General features: G+C 43.0%; 1 protein-coding gene across 5 annotated transcripts in view; it reads left to right on the top strand.

Annotated features, from left to right (window-relative positions):
• TEC (tec protein tyrosine kinase) overlaps positions 1-21,414 on the top strand; it is a 93,850-nt gene that overhangs the window by 42,838 nt on the left and 29,598 nt on the right. For 3 of the 5 annotated variants that reach the window (XM_074992732.1, XM_074992731.1, XM_074992730.1), the window contains exons 3-10: positions 7,754-7,858; positions 9,107-9,188; positions 13,552-13,680; positions 16,467-16,507; positions 18,206-18,387; positions 19,487-19,552; positions 20,891-20,945; positions 21,134-21,213. In XM_074992732.1, the coding sequence (XP_074848833.1) occupies positions 7,754-7,858; positions 9,107-9,188; positions 13,552-13,680; positions 16,467-16,507; positions 18,206-18,387; positions 19,487-19,552; positions 20,891-20,945; positions 21,134-21,213 (740 nt within the window). The remainder of the gene's footprint in view (positions 1-7,753; positions 7,859-9,106; positions 9,189-13,551; positions 13,681-16,466; positions 16,508-18,205; positions 18,388-19,486; positions 19,553-20,890; positions 20,946-21,133; positions 21,214-21,414) is intronic. The other 2 variants (XM_074992734.1, XM_074992735.1) reach the window with 1 other exon arrangement.

Raw genomic sequence — 21,414 nt, 5'->3', positions numbered from 1 at the left:
TATGTGGTACTTCGGATCTCATTCCCCTCCAGAATGCCGAACTGAATCCAGGAGTCCTGAGTCTCTACCCTCCTTTGCTGTGAACAAATAGCTCTGAAAGCTTCTGGCAACAGTGTGTGCCTGATCCAGTTCTGCAGACAATGAGGGGAAAAGGGGACAATTGTCCCAGGGCCTGGAGACTCATGCTGGGGTTCCTGGCTGCTTCCACTGCTACTGCAGCAGTGGCAGCAGCCAGAGCCTTGGGCCATTTAAATTGCCAGTGGAATGCTGCTCAGCACCCTCCATGTGGCTCTGAGCACTGAGGTGCTCAGCACCACACTTCAGGCACCGCTGAGGCCTGGATGCCCTGCCCTTACCCCTTTAGCTCAAGGCCCTTCCCCTTCTGCGGGTACAGAGCTCCCCCTGCACCTTGCACAGGGGTCCATGGAAGCTGTCTGGCCATGCTGGGCTCATCCCTTGCTACTGCCTGACACACACAGAGGTCCCCAAACTATGGGAGGGCATGGGGAGAAACACAGAGGCCATGTCTACACTAGCTGAAAACTTCGAAATGGCTATGCAAATGGCCATTTCAAAGCTTACTAATGAAGCGCTGAAATACACATTCAGTGCCTCATTAGCATGCGGGCAGCCGCAGCACTTCGAAATTGGCACGGCTCGTCCAGACAGGGCTCCTTTTTGAAAGGACCCCGCCTACTTCGAAGTCCCCTTATTCCTATGAGCAAACAGGAATAAGGGGACTTCGAAGTAGACGGGGTCTGTTCGAAAAGGAGCCCCGTCTGGATGAGCCGCGTGGCGGCGAGCTGCATCAATTTCGAAGTGCTCCGGCCGCCCACATGCTTATGAGGCACTGAATGTGTATTTCAGTGCTTCATTAGTAAACTTCGAAATGGCCATTTGCATGGCCATTTCAAAGTTTTCAGCTAGTGTAGACGTAGCCAGAGGTGGGGATATGGGCCAGCCCCAACAGGAGCAGAGAAGTAGAACCATGCAGACCAGCTCTTTCTCTAGCTCTGGCCACATTCTTGCCCAGGGCCAAGGCCCCAGGTCCAGTTCTTGACCATGATCTTGACCCAGTCAAGGACCTCATGCATGGCCCAGACTTCTAGTCCTGACTCCTGGCCCCATTATCAACCCTTGCTCCAGGCCACTATCCCTGGCAGAAGGTCCCACTCCCCACCACAGCCTCAGGCCAGGCTGTGGCTCTGTGGCCCCTGCTGCAGCTTTGGCCCAAGCCACGGCCCTACTCCCACCTCTGACTTCACTCCTGGCTGTTTCACAACTCTGGCTCTGGCTTCAGCCGACTCCTGCAAGGGGAGTAGGGAGGGTGCAGATAGATTAGATTACAGTGGGTCTGTCCCACAAAAGCTCATCACCTAATAAATTCTTTTGTTAGTCTTTAAAGTGCTAGTGGACTGCTTTTTTTTTTTTTTTGCTAGTATATAGACTGGCACAGCTATCTCTCTGTTACTACAGGTAAGTGGGGCACCATGCAAAAAGTTTGGGGACCACTGACACACAGGATAACAGCCTCCTACCAATGACAGTTGCTCTGTTAGCTCAAGAGATAAGTCTGTGCAGTGAACTTAAAGCTCCACAGCTTTGATGCTAATCACAAAGATCCAGGCGTGTTGATGACCCAAGAGGAGGATCAAAATAGTTCCATATGGCAGTATTTCAGTTTTGCATTTGTTTGTTTGACATCAGAAAATGACATACAATAAACTGTGTTAAGGTTGGTAGTCAACCACACAAAAGTTCAAACAAAAACCAGTGTGGAAGTGCCACGTCTTAAAATCGAATTTATTAGTCTCCAGAGGTGTCCCATATGTAACCCACAGTGCTCCACTCTGGTTGCTGCTCTCAGGTGTGCAGGAATTAGGTAACAGGAAGAGCGTGAATTTCAAAGAGGTACCAGGAAGCCTGTGGCTGTGGGCTCATGTTTGTATATGAGCCTGAAAAATGTCTTTCTTTGCTATTAGCGCTGTGAGCGCATCTACCCATTACAAATAGTCCCAACATGGAGTTCATGGTTCTGTCTCTACACTTGCTATTGTTTTCTGCGCTGCCTGGTGCCAGCCGCTGCCCTACTGCACCACGTAGCAGCAAGACTGTTGTGGGGGTCATGCTTGCATAAGAGACCAAGAAACTTCTTCTCAGTGGTTTACATTTGTGCATGCCCCCTCTCCCTCCCCGCTAGGCGCCACACAGTCGGGGTCTTTCCCGCATTCAACCACATGGCTAGCTCCTGACCCAATAAAAGGACGTGCCCACCATTTGCTGCTGATCATGCTACCAGGCAGCACCATATCCTGGCTTGCATGCAGTTGGGGCTCCAAGGGTGGGAAAAAATTATCAGGACTTGCAGCCACTGGGGGAAGTCTCCCCCGGTGGTTAAGATTTTTGGGGCCTTTCTGTTGCATAGGGGGACTACTTCAACTGGCTCCACACTGAACTGCCCCCCTCATGCCCCAAAAAGGACCTAGGGGGCTGGCTGCCACCAGGGGAAAAGTCACCTCTTGGTGGCTAAGATTTTCAGGGCCTTTCTGCTGCATGGGATGGGGGGGGCGTAGGGGGACTACTTCAGTTGCGCCCCCCCCCCCGAAATATTTTTGGGGCCTTACAACCACCAGGAAAGAATTTCGGGACCTTGCAGCCACAAGGGGGAAGTCTCTGCTGGTGGCTAATATTTACAGGGTCTTTCTGCCACTGGAGGGGGGGAATCTCCCCAGCGACTAAGATTTTGGAGCATTGCTGCCATGCCCCAGCATTGGCAATTTCTGCGTAGTGAAGAGGGAAGACAAATGTTTTTTCCTGGCTTTTTCTATCCTCTTTCTTCTAACTTTGCACCCCTTCATCATGCAAAAACCATTTCCTCAGCAACTCTATTTTTCCAATTTTTACTACCTACTCTTTCTTTATGCTTTTCACTGTCACTATATCATTTTCAGGGACCAGATGCAACCAAGTGAGTGGGGACAGTCAGTGGATGGCCAGTTGAGAGGACACACTTGCTGATTTTTGTAAAATCCTTGATAATTCAGTTACAAAAGAAAGAGATTTCTGTTAACTTTGTCATCTTGGTCGATGCCCTACTTTTCCTTCCTTCCGATTGGAAAAATGAATGTTTGCTTACCCCGGGTGGTGAATGATCAAGCAATGGCAGTTTCTCCATTATGTATGTGTCCACCTCTTGGTAGTACTGATGAACTGCAGAATAGCTCTGAGACTCTGTATGTCATTCTCACTGTGTTCTAAGAAGGAGAAGTAAAACTTGATGACTTCTGAGAATCTGAGCTGTCTATAAACTCATCTGTCATAATATCCTTGTCATCCTTCTGATTAGAAGTGAGGCTGTATTCCATTTTGTTTCCACAATAACTAGTGGTTTGGTAATCTGACAAGAAGTTCCTTCAGAAGACTGAACAGCTGTTGTCTTCGTGTCTGAATCAGAGATTCCTTTTTGGATTTGATGTGTGCAGTTTGTCAAAGATCAGGGTCATGTAGTCAAAAAACAGGCAGTAAGCTTTGTGAAAAAAATCAGTGTCTTACACTCTCACAAAAACTTCCAGAGCCAAGTTCTGCAGTTTGTTTCTTTTTAGTTAATTTGCCACGTTTGGCATCAGCATCCTGCTCTGTAGACTTGAGGTTGTGATCTTTTTGGATGGTCTTTGTTTTACTGTAATGCACGTTTTTGACAATCATGGCTGGCTGTTGGTGGCAAGCCAGGTGGCGATGTTGTTGGGGACCTGGCTCCACATCATAGAAGGGGTGAAGCCTTGTGGAAAAGTGCTGGGGCCAAAGGAAGTGCCACCCAGAGCATGGTACTGAGCTCCCCACCCAACCATCAGAAGCTGTGCAAAGCAGAGCAGCTACTGGCCATTGCCTCTGCAGCAGTAGCAGCAGTGACAGCTGGGGGCTCTGGGTCCCTTTGAAACACCAGGCTACTATGCAATTGTCCCCTTTCCCCTGTCTCACTGCCCCATTGGTGCACCTCTGCATAAATGAGCACCTTCCAACTTTGATGCTTCAGCTACAAGAACACGGTCAGTTTCTGCTGCTAGATGAGTTGAGTAAGACACAGGCCAAGTGAAAGCCAGTTTGTGCTTGTGTGCTTCAGTATCTTATGAACTTCTATATAGGACAGCATCTTACAAAATGAGCTTCCAGTAACTCTTGGTGTTCTTGTTAAGATAACAATTTGGAGTTTATTTGTGGTGATATGAAGGGATTTCACACTTTCAGCCATGATTTGTACCAGGAGACATGGGCCACTCACAAGAAAAAAGGATGATGATGCTTTCACATAAATACCGCAGTACACTCATGCAACACCATCATGACAGAACCATTGTCACTTGCAAAAATCAAACTGTTTAACAAAGAAATTTTCCTGGCCTCCATATTTTAAGTCAGAAGCTGAAATAAATATTTTGTCCAAGGCCACTCTGTTGTTTGGGACCACAGCAACACAGTGATCACATTACCTTTGCTGTTATCAAAAGCTACGTCTACACGTGAAGCCTACATTGAAGTAGCTTATTTCGATGTAGTGACATCGAAATAAGCTATTTCGATGAATAACGTCTACATGTCCTCCAGGGCTGGCAACGTTGACGTTCAACATCGACGTTGCGCAGCACCACATCGAAATAGGTGCTGCGAGGGAACGTCCACATGCCAAAGTAGCACACATCGAAATAAGGGTGCCAGGCACAGCTGCAGACAGGGTCACAGGGTGGACTCAACAGCAAGCCGCTCCCTTAAAGGGCCCCTCCCAGACACAGTTGCACTAAACAACACAAGATCCACAGAGCCGACAACTGGTTGCAGACCCTGTGCATGCAGCATGGATCCCCAGCTGCAGCAGCAGCCGCCAGAAGCCCTGGGCTAAGGGCTGCTGCACACGGTGACCATAGAGTCCCGCAGGGGCTGAAGAGAGAGCGTCTCTCAACCCCTCAGCTGATGGCCACCATGGCGGACCCCGCTATTTCGATGTTGCAGGACACGGATCGTCTACACATGCCCTACTTCGACGTTCAACTTCAAAGTAGGGCGCTATTCCCATCCCCTCATGGGGTTAGCGGCTTCGACGTCTCGCTGCCTAACATTGATGTTAACATCGAAATAGCGCCCAACACGTGTAGCCGTGACGGGCGCTATTTCGAAGTTAGTGCCACTACTTCGAAGTAGCGTGCACGTGTAGACACAGCTAAAATGTTGAATAATGAGTGGGAACAGTTTGCTGCCATCAGTAGTTAGAATAAATGAGGAATGATGCATGTGTAACATGCATAGGTGGAATCGAATCTGGGACCTCTGGACTGATACAGCAGTCAACCGCTGATATCCAATTTTAGCTATGCAACTGGTAGCTAAATTGACTTACCAGAGTCCACTGCTATGGCTGTCTACACAGCACAAGGCTGATGGAAGTGCTTCTCTTGTTGACCTTCCTTAATCCTCGCTGCTTGCGAGGAGTTTCAGGGTCAACTTTGACCCCAGAGAGCACCGTTTTGCACGTGTGAAAACAAACCCTGAAAGATCAGCCCTGAGTGGGTCTATCTTCTGCAGCAGTATAGACCTAGCCTTAGTGTATAAATCTCTATCACACGAGCTAAAAGACTGCTAAGGCTGCGGAGCAGATTCATTATTCCCTTTGTAAGTAGTCACAGTGCCACTCGATGGGACAATACACTACATCCAAAAAGTGCGTGGTGTCCCAGATAGTGATGCTTGTGTGCTAGGCCGTTTACACTGGCATTTACTATCTCTTTGATAATGGGTTACATCTTTGTGTACGTCTAGGTATATTTCCTTATGACTTTCATGTCTGGAAAGGAAGTTTCCAGCATGTTTTATTAATAATATTCCATTTGGTTCCAGGCTTGAATAGTGTATTGCAAATAAACCTTGGAGCCACATGCTGAATGAGGACAATAAAAAATATGTTGAATATCTACATATTCGTTGAACAAGACTGGGAATCCGTAGAGAAAATGCCGTGTGATCTATGTGATACGATGTAATTAAAGACTGCATCACAATGCATATGCACAAAGAAGTTGAATTAAGCCTGTACAAGCATTCTTAATTTTGGATTTTCATAACTTTTTATTGTTTGACTCTGGATCCCTAAAATTCTTAAAACAAAGTTACATTGCAAAAAAACTATGCATTTTTATGACTATAATACCCAGGGACTCCAAATAAACCAGGTATCCCCATTGTGGTAGCTGCTGCACAAATACCCATTAAAATAATTCCCAGTTTAAAGCATTTTAATTAGTGAGCTGAATAAACCAAAACTGCTCAGATACATGGTAGTGAATGATGTAAGATGTTCACCATGATGTAGTGGGAAGTGCTGAAAGCTCTTCAGCTGCTAGGTAATAGTATTCTATGAACTAAAAACAGAAGTAACTCTCTGGCCCTCCCAGAATAACATGTGGCCTGATCTTCTCCCTTTAGTTCTTATTAAGGACAAGGATACAGCAGATTTATATGTTTACACTTCAAGGTCTGTAAGAAAAAAATCTTAAACTACTTGTACTGAGGGCTAGATCCTATTCACATCAGTCTTACAGTTTTGTAACTCTGTGAACTTGTCACAATTTACTATAATAGCAGAGTCAAGCCCAAAGACTCTTTTCTTCTTGACCCTCCTGGTATGTAAGGAGTATGTGTTATTTTTGCTTTGTGGATATTTTATGATGAATTTGATTCAAAACACCTTAATAAAAGCATATGTATATATTCTTGCTTTGGAGGGCTGACCCATCTGAGAGTTTATTGAACAAAGGTTTTTCACAGTGCTATAGAATAAAGTAAAACTTTCAAGTTTTGTTTCAATATGGGTTATCTATACCAACACTTACTTCATGGCAAGCTGGGGTGTAAATCTATCCTGCCACACAGTAGGTGTCTCTGAGACACCTGCTGCTTTGCACTACAAGTTCCAAAGTGTACTTTGATCTAGTCCCCTCTCAAAGTGGAATAGATTTACATTTCAGTTTGTTGTGAACAGTATGTTCATGTAAACAAGCCCTTAGATTACAGTATCATAAAACTAAAGGTGTTTAACATATAAAATTTTTCATCTGTTCTGTTCATTGACTGTGAAAATATTAAGGTGGATACTCCCTGGACTGTAATTGTTGTGTGCATCTCTGTTTTCTTTACAGTAGTTTGAATCAAATTATTTAAAATAACCTGGAATTTTATATTCTTCAATGCAGCTGTCTATGAAAAAAGACATCAGACACAAAGCATGTAATTACAGACTCAGGCTATGTCTATACTAAGCAAAGCAAGTCAACCACAGATACACAATTCTAGCTACAGCGATGGCGTAGCTAAAAATTGATGTATCTACACTCAGCTAACTTGGCTTTCCGTACTGCAGCAGGTCGATGGGAGAGTTTCTCCTATTAACCTCCCTTACTCCTCGCACCTCATGAGGAGTACAAGGGTCGACTGAGAGATCCATTTCACATGTCCATACTAGATGTGTGAAACTGAACCCTATAAGATTGACCCTGAGCAGTTCAGTCTTCCAGGGTAGTGTAGACGTAGCCACATAGACAGCAGTAGCCACCACGGTCATCTAGTTTAGTCGCCTGTGCATCACAGTTCACAAAATCTCAGCCACTCCTGCAATAGGTTTTAATCTCTGGCTGTGCAACCCTGCAGAACATTTCTCTTTTGCTCCACAATGGATCACATATGGGATTTTTGCATGTTTTTTTAACAGAAAAAATACAGAAAGGGATCTGTTGATATTGCAAAAATCAAGTGTGTTGAAATTGTGAAGAATGATGGTGCCGTTATTCCCTGTCAGAATAAATATCCATTTCAGGTGAGTTCATTGGTTTATTTAAAATGCAATACTCTGTTTTTCAACAAAGCTGAGTTAATTTATATTTATTATTTTATTGAAGCCTCTCTCCCACTTACACGTTTTAAATAATTTCTGTGTGGCTAACTTGATTAAGACTAGTGTCAGGGAAAATCAAGTCCATTTAGGTTGTTAAATTCAACATTTGTTTTGAATAATTCAAAATTCATTTAATTTTACAAGGGAATGAGAGGGCTCAGAGAGGACAAGGAGGCTGTTTAAACAAAATATTTTGAGTGAAATTCTCTCTCATTTACAACACTGTAAATTCCAGTGAAATTACTCTGGATTTCAACAGGTATAACGGAGAATCTTGCTTCTTCTATCTAGTAATAATGCCTATATTTTACCAGTGAAAGCAAGAAAAATAAAAAATGCCAGTGCAGGTGAAGAAGACAGCCCAAGAAGTTATTAGAACAATATGAAATCATAATGAGGTGGAAAGTGACATCTAAGCAGCATCTACACAGTCCTACCTTTTCAGAAGGGGTATGCAAAAGAGCAAATGTGGTGAGCAAAAATGCAAATGAGGTATGGATTTAAATATCTCATGCTTCATTTTCATATCCCCACATGATCTGCCTTCCAGAAGAGCCACTTCTGGAAGCCAAAGCAGCTGTGTGGATGGGGTTCCTTTGAAAGGAAATCCCCCTTTTGATGGAACCCCATCCACATGGCAGCTTTGGCTTCCAGAAATGGCTCTTCCAAAAGACAGATCATGCTGGAATATGCAAATATGGCATCAGATATTTAAATCTGTGCCTCATTTGCATTTCATATCTTGCTGATTTGCATGCCCCTTCTGAAAGGGAGGGGCCATGTAGACACAGCTATACAGCGGGAGGTTTGATTACCTTGACATTAATTAATTTTATTATAAAGAAAACCCAAAGGTGAAGAATAAACAAAAGATCTCACCAAGCAAATGATTAAAGGAAGAGTGTGACCATAATATATAATGCTAAGTTCCTTATTTGTCCTATCAGCAGCAATTTAGATTATTAAAAATGAAAGAATTTTTAAGTCTAATTTTTCATCATTTAAGCATTTTGCATTTCACTCATTTTAAATGATAGATACATATTTGTTAGCTTTACTGAGCTTATTATCCAAGAAATACTTGCTTACACTAAATGGTATTTACTAAGAACTGAGTTTAAAATTATTGCAATATAAATGTTATTTATATCTTATTGGATTTATTTTCAGGTTGTGTATGATACTAATACACTTTACATTTTTGCGCCCAGTGCATACAGCAGGGATCAGTGGGTGACGAATCTTAAAGAAGGTAAAGAAAACTCATTAATACATGGAGCCTTGAAGAAGCAAGGCGACTGCCTGAACTAGAAAATATGATGAACAATTTTTTTCTTTGTTTAAAGGCTTATATATTTATTGGGACAGATTCTGCACTGGTTTATATCATAGACTACAATATTCTGCTTCAGTCATGAAGCTGTAAATATGAAGTAACCTCAGTTACAAGACTGGAATTATTTATTCAAATCATCACAATTGAAAAGAGAATTTGACCCTATCGTGTGGCACAAGTTAAAAGTTACTGGAGAATCCTATCCATAGCAGTTAATGCCACTGGTCGTGTACATAAAATATAAATAATTATATTTAAATGTAAAATATTGTGAACCTTATACTCCTCTCACTGATGTTCGTTTTATACCAGTGTAACTCCATTGACTTTAATAGTTACTCACAATTCACATAAGAATGGCCATACTAGTTCATATCAGGGATTCGTATGGATCAGAATTCTCTCTTTCAGCTGTGGTTGGTGCAAGATGTTTCAGTGGGAATGAACAGAAGACAGCAATAAACTTACACTCTTGTGAAGGAAACATGATCAGGCCCATATATTCAACATATTTGTCAAATGCCTTTTGAGAACTGATTTCCACTGGAAATTCTGTCACCTTCAAATGTAATCAGTTTCCATTGCCATTTTTTAAGGAAAAACTTATGCTTCATGCCTCTGGAGAAAGATATACTCATGCACTGATTAGGAAAAATGGACTCAATGGCAATATTTCATACATTTGCCTTTTATTATTCTTTAAATTATTCTTATACTACAGGTTGAACCTCTCTCATCCTGCACCTTCAAGACCTAACCAGTGCCTAACGAAAGAATTTGCTGGACCAAAGGAGGTTAATGTTGTCTAGCACATTCCTAATACTTCCACTGCTTACTTGGCTTTAGAAGACATTCAGGGTTAAATTACAGATAAATAGCCCAGAATACTGAGAGCCAGGACTGGTGGCTAAAAACAAAACTTTATGGGACCACGGGAAACTTGGCCACACCCACGATAAGTGGTCATCTGGCTAACTTAAAATCTTGCTGGATTACAGATGTTGCCAGATGAGAGAGGTCCAAATTTGCGAGGTTCAACCTCTATTAATAATATTAAGGTTAACTGACTGTAAGAGTGGTTCTCAATACTTTTGGGCTCAGGATCCATTAATAAACCTTAAGGGCCTGTTGCCACCCAGTAAATGGCTTTAGTGTAAAAAAAAATCTGATTAAATATTTCTTAGTCACAGTATACAATATACATTAACAAAATTTAATACCTAACAAGGACACCAAGGTGTACCACAATGGCAGCTCACGTCCTGTGGGCCTGTCTGGACTAGGCTCCCTACACTAGCCCCCTTGTCTACACTAGCCCCTTACTCTAACCCTAGCCTACCCTCAATTCTGTGCCACTTTCAAAACTGGGCTCTTATCCAACAGTTCTGGAGCTATTTGCAGCAGGGAACTTTATCGAAGGGGGCATGGTTATCAGCCTGATTGGAGGAGGCTAATGGGCTTCTACCATGCATATGCAGCACCTCATTAGCATAATACCCACCATGGGAACTTCAAAGTTGCTACCTTTGAAGCGCTGGCAGGCAGCGTAACCACAGGCTCTTCAAAGCATCTGCCAAACTTCAAAATTCCCTTACTCCCAAAATGTTTTGGCAGCACTTCATTAGCCTCCTCCAATCGGGCTGATTATCATACCCCGCTTCAAAGAAGGGGGCAAGTGTAGACAAGCCCCAAGTGTTGAGACCTTCAGTGCAGCTATGGTGCAGCTCTGGTTTGTCCCAGCCCCGAAGGTAGGGCCAGCCAGAACAAATGTGAGTGACATTGCAACCTAAGGTCATGACCCACTCTGCTCAAATTTGGCCCACTAGCTCCCTGTCATCGTGGCAGAGTGGTGACCAAGAGAAACCTGAGAAGGCCTGAAGCCTATTGCACAAGGTCCCAATGCCTGGAGTGAGGATCCTCCTATGATCCCTGTACACCTTCTGGCAACCTAAATTTGGGTTAAGAAACCCTGGATTACCACTTGCAGATATGGCCCTTTAGTAATATTACAGTCTATAAACTGTAGGGAGTTACCACATTCATGGTCCATTTTGGTCAACTTTATGGTCACTGGATAGTAAAAATAATTTCACAGTTTCAGATGCTGACACTTGAACTTTCATAGTGTTGTAGCTATCAGGGACATGACCCAAAAGAGCATAATGAGTGAGGTGGGGGTGGGGGAGGGGAGGCATGTTGCAAGGCTATTGTGAGTGGGTCATGGAAGTGCCACCCTTACTTCTACATTGCTGCGAGCAGGGGTGCTCCCTTCAGAGCTGGGCAGCTGGAGAGCAGCAGCGGCAATGCAGAAGTGAGGGTCACAGGCATGGGTGGCAAGTGACACTTCCCCTCAGAGAGGCTAGCTCTTGCCCTGTCTCTTCTACTTGCCTTCCCACCCACAATCTACCCCAGGCCCTGCCCCGCCCCTCCCCATTCGCTGCATCCCTCTTCTCCCCGTTCTCTGCTCACCACCCCGCCTCCTGCCACAACACTCCTCCCACTGGAGATCCACAGTTCTCACCCGGATCCCTGATTCCTTTGCACTGCAGTGAACCCACTGTTCCTGTCCTGTCCCCTGCATTCCCCTTCACCTGCCTCTTGCCCCCTCACACATCCCTGTTTTCCCTTCAGTCCCCTCTTGCCCACACTCCTTGCCCTTCTTCAGCCCCCTTAGGGCCCCCATACCCCTCCGTCCCCTCATGTGTCATAGTCCCAGCCCTCAGCACAGTACAGGCTGGCTTCACATACCCTGCAAACAATGGTGGGGACCTCTAGAGAGGTAGCTGGAGAGAGGGAATCAGCCAGGCAGTGGCTAGAGGGCTGGCTGGAACAGCCGTTGAACTTTTATAATGCACCATACTGGTTCAGGGCAGCTGAGGAGGCAGTATTTGCTACTCAGCTTCACAGGTTCTCCACGGAGATTACTGTTGAACCCAGGAAGCTGAGTAGCAGATACTGCCTCCTCAGCTGCTCTGGAACCTACACGGTGCAAAATAAAAAAAAACATCCTCTGGTGAAGTCCCAGCTAGTGTAAAATGCCAAAAAAAACCGCCCCAGCATTCAGCAGCATTATCAGGGAAGGCTTATATATAAGAGTCCTATTATATCTGCCACCCCTGGTTACACGGTGTGGCAGGGTGTGGGTTATCATACATCCTCATTTTCCCAGCAGCCTCTCTGCCCAGGTCAGGGACTGACAGCTGTAGCCACAGTCTCCCACCCAGGTTGGGCACTGACAATTACCCTCACTTCTGTGCCGCTTTCAATGCTGGGCTCTTACCCAACAGCTCTGGAGCTATTTGCAGCAGGGGAAGGTTTCCAGAGAGGTGTCTGAACTGGTTCCAGGAACAGCTGTTGTAGAGGAAGACGTACCATCCCTCCCCACCCTGGGCTAGGCCTAGAAGCTAGAACCCTACCTGTGACAGAAGCCCCCAGTTGGGGCACTCTCAGCCTTGCTCTTCTCCTAAAATAGCCAGATGGCATGGTGGACATCAGATTTTCCCAATTGTCATATATTTTTCATGGCCATGAATTTTATAAGGGCCTAATTATTTGTATTCAGGAAGCATCCAGGAGCCTGAGATGGATCAGAACTTTGTTATGCTACTTTCTGTACAAATGCAGAACAGAAAGATGGCATGTAAAGTCTCTGGGGTAGAAACTAAAATACCTTGTGCTGTAGGAAATGCTATTTGTGATTTAACAGCTAGCGGGCTTATCTCTGACTCACACTGAAAGAAATTCTTCAGCAAAATATCAGGAAGCACAGAGCTGCTGTAGGTGCCGCCTTTGGATGATGTCTGAAGTTTTGACCATTTGCAATCGTTAAAGACGTCAAAGCTATCTTTTTGCAAGAAAACCATTTGGTACTGCTGGTAGCTGGGCCAATATTTTCTCTTTGGCAATTATGTCTTGACTATGTAAATTTCTCCTGGCAGTGTCACTGAGTTTATGCATAATTTCCTCTCCTAAATTTTGTGTCCAGAAAGAGAGAGAGACAGAGAGAGAGAAGGAGAGACCCTAAAATGCTGGTCTTTTTCATTTAGCTCCATTAAAGTGAATTGCTAAACAGTACTCTTGGCGCCCATAAACATTCTGGTAGAGAAATCATCTGGTAACTTGATGAAATTATCACCTGCATTATGACTATATAACATTCATGTTAACATGTAATGAATCTCTCAAGAGTAGTAATATTGCAGTAAGAGTCTAAAGTAGTATTATTCTGATTGGAGATTTTTTTTAAGGTATCAAACTATTTACATTTTACTTTTTGTAGAAATAAAGAAAAATAGTAATATAATGGTAAAGTATCATCCTAAATTCTGGACAGAAGGAATTTATCAGTGCTGCAGACAAACAGAAAAATTAGCACCTGGCTGTGAAAAATACAGTCTCTTTGAAAACAGTAAGTACATATTATATACACAAATATTTTCTCTATTATTATTTTAGCCTGATTTTTATCTGTCTACTTATATGACCCTTATTATCGTAGTATCTGAGCAGCTCCTTATTAAATAAATCTAATAAACCACAAGTAAACATTTAATTTTGTTGTCAAAAAAACTTAACATCATTCTGGGCTATAATTAGCAGGAGAGTTGTAAGAAAGAAAAGAGAATTCTTCTCTACTTCATGCTGACTGGGCCTGGAGTATTGTGCCTAGTTCGGGATGCCGAATTTCAGGAAATAAGTGGACAAAGTTCACTCTAATCTGAGAAATTCCACAGAAGGTCAACAAAAATGATTAAAGGTTGAAGAAATATGAACTGTGAGGAAAGAGTGAAAAAGATGAGTTTGTTTAGTTTTGGTGTGATGCTGTTGCAAAAAAAGCAAACATGATTCTGGGATGCATTAGCAGGTGTGCTGTGAACAAGACACAAGAAATCATTCTACCGCTCTACTCTGCGCTGGTTAGGCCTCAGCTGGAATATTGTGTCCAGTTCTGGGCACCCCAATTCACGAAAGATGTGGAGAAATTAGAGAAGGTCCAGAGAAGAGCAACTAGAATGATAAAAGGTCTGGAGAACATGACTTATGAAGAAAGGCTGAAAGAATTGGGCTTGTTTAGCTTGGAAAAAAGAAGATTGAGGGGGGACATGATAGCGGTTTTCAGATATCTTAAAGGGTGTCATAAGGAGGAGGGAGAAAACTTGTTCTTCTTGGCCTCTGAGGAGAGAACAAGAGGCAATGGACTTAAGCTGCAGCAAGGGAAGTTTAGGTTGGACATTAGGAAAAAGTTCCTAACTGTCAGGGTGGTCAAGTACTGGAATAAGTTGCCAAGGGAGGTTGTGGAATCTCCCTCGCTGGAGATATTTAAGAACAGATTAGATAGATGTCTATCAGGGATGGTGTAGATAGTGGTCGGTCCTGCCGTCGGGGCAGGGGACTGGACTTGATGGCCTCTCGAGGCCCCTTCCGGTCCTAGTGTTCTATGATTCTATGAAAAGAGAACACTGAGAGGGAACATGGTAACAGTTTTCAAGTATATATAAAAGGCCATGGCAAGGATGAAAGAGAAAATTTATTCTCCTTAACTTCTGAGGGTAGGTCAAGAAGCACTGGGTTTAAATTGCAGCAAGGGAGATTTAGGTTGGATGTTAGGCACAGGTCTGCACTAGGGGAGAAAGTCAAACTAAAATCTGCAACTCCAGCTACAACAATAGTGTAGCTGGAAACATTGTTTCTTAGTTTGACTTTCTCTTCTGTCCCCACAGAGGGAGTTTCTCATGTTGGCTGCTCTTACTCCTCGCAATCGCAAGGAGAACAGGGGTGATGGAAAGCCTTCAATGTGTGATTTAGCACGTCACTACCAGATGCGCTAAACCGAACACTGGAAGATCAACCTCCAGACCCTCGTTTCCCATATTTATATATGTGCCCTAAGGAAAACATCCTGTCAGGGTGGTTAAGCACTGGAATAAACAACCTAGGGAATGTTGTGGAATCTACATCACTGGAGATTTTTAAGAGCGTTAGACAAAGGCTTGTATGGGATGGTATAAATCCAGGGTAGGCAATAACTGCTCTGCAGGCTGGACTTGATTTGTCATAGTTAGACTCTGGAGGACCACCTGACACTTTGTTCACCTGAGCATTCTCAGGCCACTCACTGCTTCCATTGGCTGTGGATTGCCATTCCCAGCCACTGGGAGCTGCATAAAGTGGTGGCCCAGCCTGCACTGCTTCCTGCCATACCTGCGAACACTGAGATAAACAAAGCTTATGGTGGCACATCAATAGTTAACCATGTCCAGACCATGGGATGGTTTTTCCCCACTCCTGCTCTACTTACTCCTCTCATGAATGCAGGGGACTGGACTAGATTACCTCTCCACGTTCCTTTCAGTCATCTGATTCTATGAGTCTGATAATCTTTATTTACATTGGTATCAGGGATAAAAGTAACTGTGCTGGAGTCAGTATAGTTACACCAGAGTAAAAAAATGATACAAGTGAATCAAGACCAATGTACATAAGTCTGTATGCCAGACTTCTTATTCCCTAATTATGCATGGCTGAATACTGATTTCCATAAGCATGCTGCTGTTTGCATATGTAAATCATGGGCTGTGAATTCACAACCGAGAAGATACTATCTGGCATGCAAACTGGTCCTAACTATAGTTAATGTTATACATATAATGCTGGGTTTTATTTAGACCTTGAGTCTGGAAAGTATCCATATTGAGAAAAGCACATGCTCAAATCTCACTGAAGTCAGTGGACTTATTAGGGCCTTAAATGGCAAGACTGACACGTATTTAGAAATGTTTAAGACCTGATGCATAATCACCAGATAGGAAGAAGGGCTTTCGAAAACTGGGGGGATCCTTTCAGAAGGTCACTTCACCACGGATGGCACGCAATTCAAATAGCCGCACTTTCGAATTGCAGCGGCCACCATTATGCTAATGAGCCGCTGCACATTCATTGCAGAGCCTCATTAGCATCTTTCAAACTCACTCATTAACATGCCCGTTTCGAAAGGAAGGAGCATATGTAGACCCAGCCATTTTGTCTTGCTAAGTAGGGGTTAACAAAGCTTTTTCTCAGATTTAAAAGTTTGTACTAATTGGAAGGGCTTGTTAAGATGTTAGAAATCATGTCTGAATTTTAATTTTTTTTACATTGTTGTTTATCGGTATATTTATAAATATAACATAGTAAATTGTACTGCATTGCTTTTAGGCATCAGAAAATCACCTTCTCCAATAACAGATAAGAATAAGGTAGGCGGAAATCTATAATATATATCTTTCACAGATTAGGGTCCAATCTTGCAAGCAAGCAATACCAAGGAGAATCTGATCTACCTTGAACGGACATCAATAGACTTATTAGTGGGACTTGCATTGGCCTGTAGTGATTATAACTTTGAAGAGCCCTATTGATTTGAAATAGACTCCTTGTCATAGTACACATCATGGGTGGTGATAAGTGTTTATAGAATTTGGCCCTTTCATAGTTAATCTATGATTTAAAAAAATAAACCAGAATATAAAATGCTTAAAAATTTGCTAAACTCTTCAGAGCTATAAGTATAAAGAGAAGCCTATATTATAACAGAACACCTATGCATTCTGCTGTCTTTTAATAACTAGGAGGTTGACCACTATTTTGTTTCTTTATGCCGAGTTTATGGCATATATCAGGGGCTCCTTGCATCCCTCTGTTCTACATTTCCCACAAGCTCCTTACCTCCTGCCACCTGCCTCTCCCCCATTTCAGGGACGTGCTGCAACTCTCCACTTCATCCCTCATGGCAAGAACTCTGCATAACTGTCCACCACCTATTTCTCCTTTCTTCGTGTTACAATGATTTTATTTTTCCACTCCACTCATCTGAGGAAGTGTGTTTTGCCGACAAAATCTCATGATCTAATAGATTTTTTAATCTAAGGTGCAATGGGACTCCTTGTTATTTTTGAGGTCTTCTGCATGCCATCCATTCCTCCTTTCCCCCATGCCAGGAGTTTTGTGTGTATCTCATTCCCCCAGGATCCTTCAATCTCACAACACCATGCCAGGGTCGTCAGGTGTATCACTTTCTCTCTCTGACAGCATCCCTCAGTTTTCTGCTGCCCAGGATCCCCCATTCTCTCTCTCCTTATATGATTTTTTTTTATTCCACCCTTCTACCCTTCCCCCACATTTTTTCCTCTCATGCCAGAAACTCTTTATGCTTCCTTTTTCCTCATGCCTTTGCACCCTATACATAATAGAGGTTGCTGCCCCCCATTTTCACTTTCCCCAATGCCAAGCTCTCCCCTAATTTCTCTCTTCCACCGTCATCATTATTTTTCTCTTCTTTCTATTGTGAAGATGAGTCACTGGGTGACCTGGAATGGCAACAGGTTAAACTGCAGTGGGAGGATAAGCAGAACTGAGATAGGCATATTGCTATGCAGAGAGATATCGAAAGGGTGACGTCAACCAGCTCTTTGCACTATAAAGAGTTGCAGAGGTGCTTCAAGCTTTGCCTATACTTAACATATAGGAAGGGCTCCATGTATCCCATTTTCCTCCTTTAAATTTTCCAATTTTCCCCAAAATCAGCCTGGTTCTGCTCACAACATTTCCCTGACATTTTGGAATTGATCAGCTATGACATTCAAAAGTTATGATGTTAAACCTAAATACCTTCACATTGAGTGTAGGGCTGTGGTGTCCAACAGGCTCGCCACTAACCACATGTGGCTATCCGGCTGGTTGAATGTGGCTAGTTGGCTTGAACAATAAATATATTTTCAGAATAATGTGGCTAGTTCACTACTTCAGAACTGGTTGGACACCAAGAGTAGGACTCTTTAAGCTCAGCTAACTTGTTACTGAATGAGCTCTGAATTAGCCCAGTCTTTGTCTTCAATGTTTTAACGACTAGTTTGCTTTGCCTGAGTGAAACATTAGTAATTGTATCTCATTTTCAGCGAAGGCCTCCACCACCTATTCCCCCAATAGAGGAAGATGAGGATGACGATGAGGAAATAGTAGTAGCAATGTATGATTTTCAACCTACAGAGTCTCATGATTTGAGACTAGAGAGAGGTGAAGAATATACGATACTTGAAAAAAATGACATTCATTGGTGGAAAGCAAGAGATAAATATGGGTGAGTCTTGTTTCCATCCTTTCTGCACCCATGGTGTTATTGAGATGACTATTCCATTACTGCAGTAATTCATATTGATTACACTTGCTAAATAACAAGAATAAATATACAGAAAAGTTAGGGCTGCTTAGCTGCCCAGATGTGATTCCTACAGTTTGATCCAAGTTCATGGACCTATACACCCACAGAGCTTATTTTCCTAGAAAAAAGGTGGCAGAACTCAAGCCCCAAACTGTCCCTCTACCACCCAGAGGCCCAACCCCTGCCAGCAGCTTAACCCTCCTCCAGCGCAGGGCCCAAACTGCCCCCATGCAGGACCTAAACAACCCCCTGATGGCTTAGCTGCCCCATGCAGGCCCCAAACAACACCCTTCCCTGCGTGGGGCCTGAGCTGCACTCCCCACCCCCACAAGCCAGGAATCCCCAGCCCCCCACTCTTACCCCATCCCTGTCCTGCGATACTTCAGATTTTTTAAAACTAAAATGTACTCAAATTTAATTTTATAGAAAACAAACAAACAAGTTCCACATACCTCTTCCTATTTTAAAGCTGTTTTACACATCTCACATTGTCTTAATGCCCTCTCCATGCTTCTACATTCATCACATCAATGTTGACAATTGTTCAGTGTAATTTTGACACAGTGAAAGACTGTAATGTTGGTGTGGAGATATATTTTGGGGGAACAGAAGGCATCTCATCTCTCCCAGCAGTCTCAGTCAGAACATATCCCCATGGATGGAGCTAGGACCCTGCCGAAGCACTAAGCTGGCATGGAAGCACGGGGCTTTTAATTCTGTCCTTTCCTGCTGCTTTTCCTACAGGACGAGTGGGTTGGCTCAGGATTTTAACCTTGATTTCTGCAATCAGTGTAGCTCCATCAGAAGCAGGGAAGATGAGTCAGGATAAAAAAAAACAAACCCACAACTCTCTATATAATGAGAATCAGAACTAGTCAATTGTGAGGTAAAAGAGTGCTGGAGAACTTTACAAAGTAGCAATGTGAAGAACTGTATTTTAAGCATGCACACTATATCTTGTTACCTAGATGTTATCATGATTAAAGTTTATGGTGCAATGTTCTCTTATTCGTTCTAGAAATACAGGATATATTCCAAGCAACTATGTAACAGGAAAAAAGTCCAACAACCTCGATCAATATGAGTAAGTGAATATTAGCATAAAAATGAGAATAGGTTAAAATAAACCTTTAGCTTCAGCTGTTGCAAATAATTATATTAAAACAATGGTGTCCAAAACCAATTGACTGGATCGCCACATGCCCCCCCCAGAAGGTGCCACACCCCCCAGCCAGGCGCCCTCCTTCTCACGCACGCTGCCACCCAAGTCCCACGAACTGCTGAGCCAAGAGGCTCCCTGTGCAAGCTGTCCTGTGGCCCAAGTGAGCCACAGGAGGAGCCGCTTCCACTGCTGCTGCCACACTTCTACCTAGTGGTGGGGCGCGTGCACGGAGGGGCAGAGGGTAGGCCATGTCTATGGCTCTAAGGAGCTGCTTCGCCACATCACACTGTCTGGTTTGTCACATGTGGCGAACAGACCACGTATGGGACACTGCGGTGTTAAAACACAAACCTGTATAAATGTATAGCTTATACCAGTGAAATCACAGATGGAACTTTTAAACAGATTTGAAAAGATTTGGTCCAAATTATTTGTGACTTGTATTCCTGCTTTTGGCCAAAGATAGATATTGTTTAGGGATTCGCTGGCTCATCTTCATTTGTTATTACTCATTTTTTTCCCTCACATTTTTTCATGATCTTTGAGACTTTGAGAGTACAATTGGTAATGAGGGATAGGAAGAAATCATGCTGTATTCTGTTTTTTCACCACTTCATCACTTGTATATGGTAGTCTGGTCCTAACTAGCTCAGGGACCATTAGTCTTGTGCAAAAGAGAGAGCTATCAGGGATTTGGTTTTGTGGCATTACTTTCTGGTGTTGCAGAGCTGATACAAGGAGCTGTATGCTACTTCCTCCAACCTGTTCCCAGAGCATCGGGGAAAAGGCCATAGATGGAACATTCCATACCATGCCATTCCCCAGCTGGGTTTTTTACTTCGGTGGCCCATCTGTAACCGGTATAAGTTTGAACAGCCCCTTGACTATTCTAGTTTAGCACAGGGGATTGGCTTTTTACAGAGATTGCACCAAGAGCAGGGGTGTGCTGTTAATACCCATATTTCAATGGTGTTCTGGTTCCAGAGTGAATTACGTTACATAGACTTTTATTGGGCTCCATGCTTTTGTGAGAGCCCATTGGGTTTATTTCAAAATGGTTTTATCTATAAACTACACAATATAATGATGGCTGAACCATCTTGTAAATTTCCTGTACTTCAACAGATTTCATTGTTGTCCTTAAGTACTGCAAAATATGTTGACTCTGTTTGACTTCCTGACTTGGTAACTGCATAACATTTTGTTTCATGTAAGTTTTTTAATTGCTAGTTTCCCTAAAACTTTAGAATTTTTTTTCAGGTGGTATTGCAGAAATCTGAATAGAAGTAAAGCAGAACAACTTCTCAGAGATGAGGTCAGTATTTGTATTATTGTATCGACACAGCACAAAATTGTTAACAAGTGGACTTTTATTAAGTTTTCTCCTCTTATTAAAATGAAGTGGTCAGTAAATTCTGACTCACATAAATATCAGCACAAACAAAAAGAAATGCAGCATAACATTGCTTGGAGCTTAAAATTGTCCCTGTGCTTGAATTTTAGGATAAAGAAGGTGGTTTTGTGGTGAGAGATTCTAGTCAGCCGGGTCTGTATACAGTATCTCTTTATACAAAATTTGGAGGGTAAGTTACTGTTGCCACTTATTACAGTTTCTTTCATTTGAATTTTATTTGCTTGTCTATACATGATACAAAAAGTTGATTTATTTGTTCAACAAAGAAACAAGCCCACTATTTTAAAAATCAGATGCCTAAAATTAGGCCCTGACTCCGTAGTTACAAATCTAACTATGTAACCTGATTTTCAGAGGTGCTGAGCACCCA

This window comes from Carettochelys insculpta, chromosome 4 (assembly GCF_033958435.1).
Source record: "Carettochelys insculpta isolate YL-2023 chromosome 4, ASM3395843v1, whole genome shotgun sequence".
NCBI classification, from domain to species: Eukaryota; Metazoa; Chordata; order Testudines; family Carettochelyidae; genus Carettochelys; species Carettochelys insculpta.
Note: the sequence above shows the minus strand (reverse complement) of the source record. Positions and strands in the feature narration are given on the sequence as shown.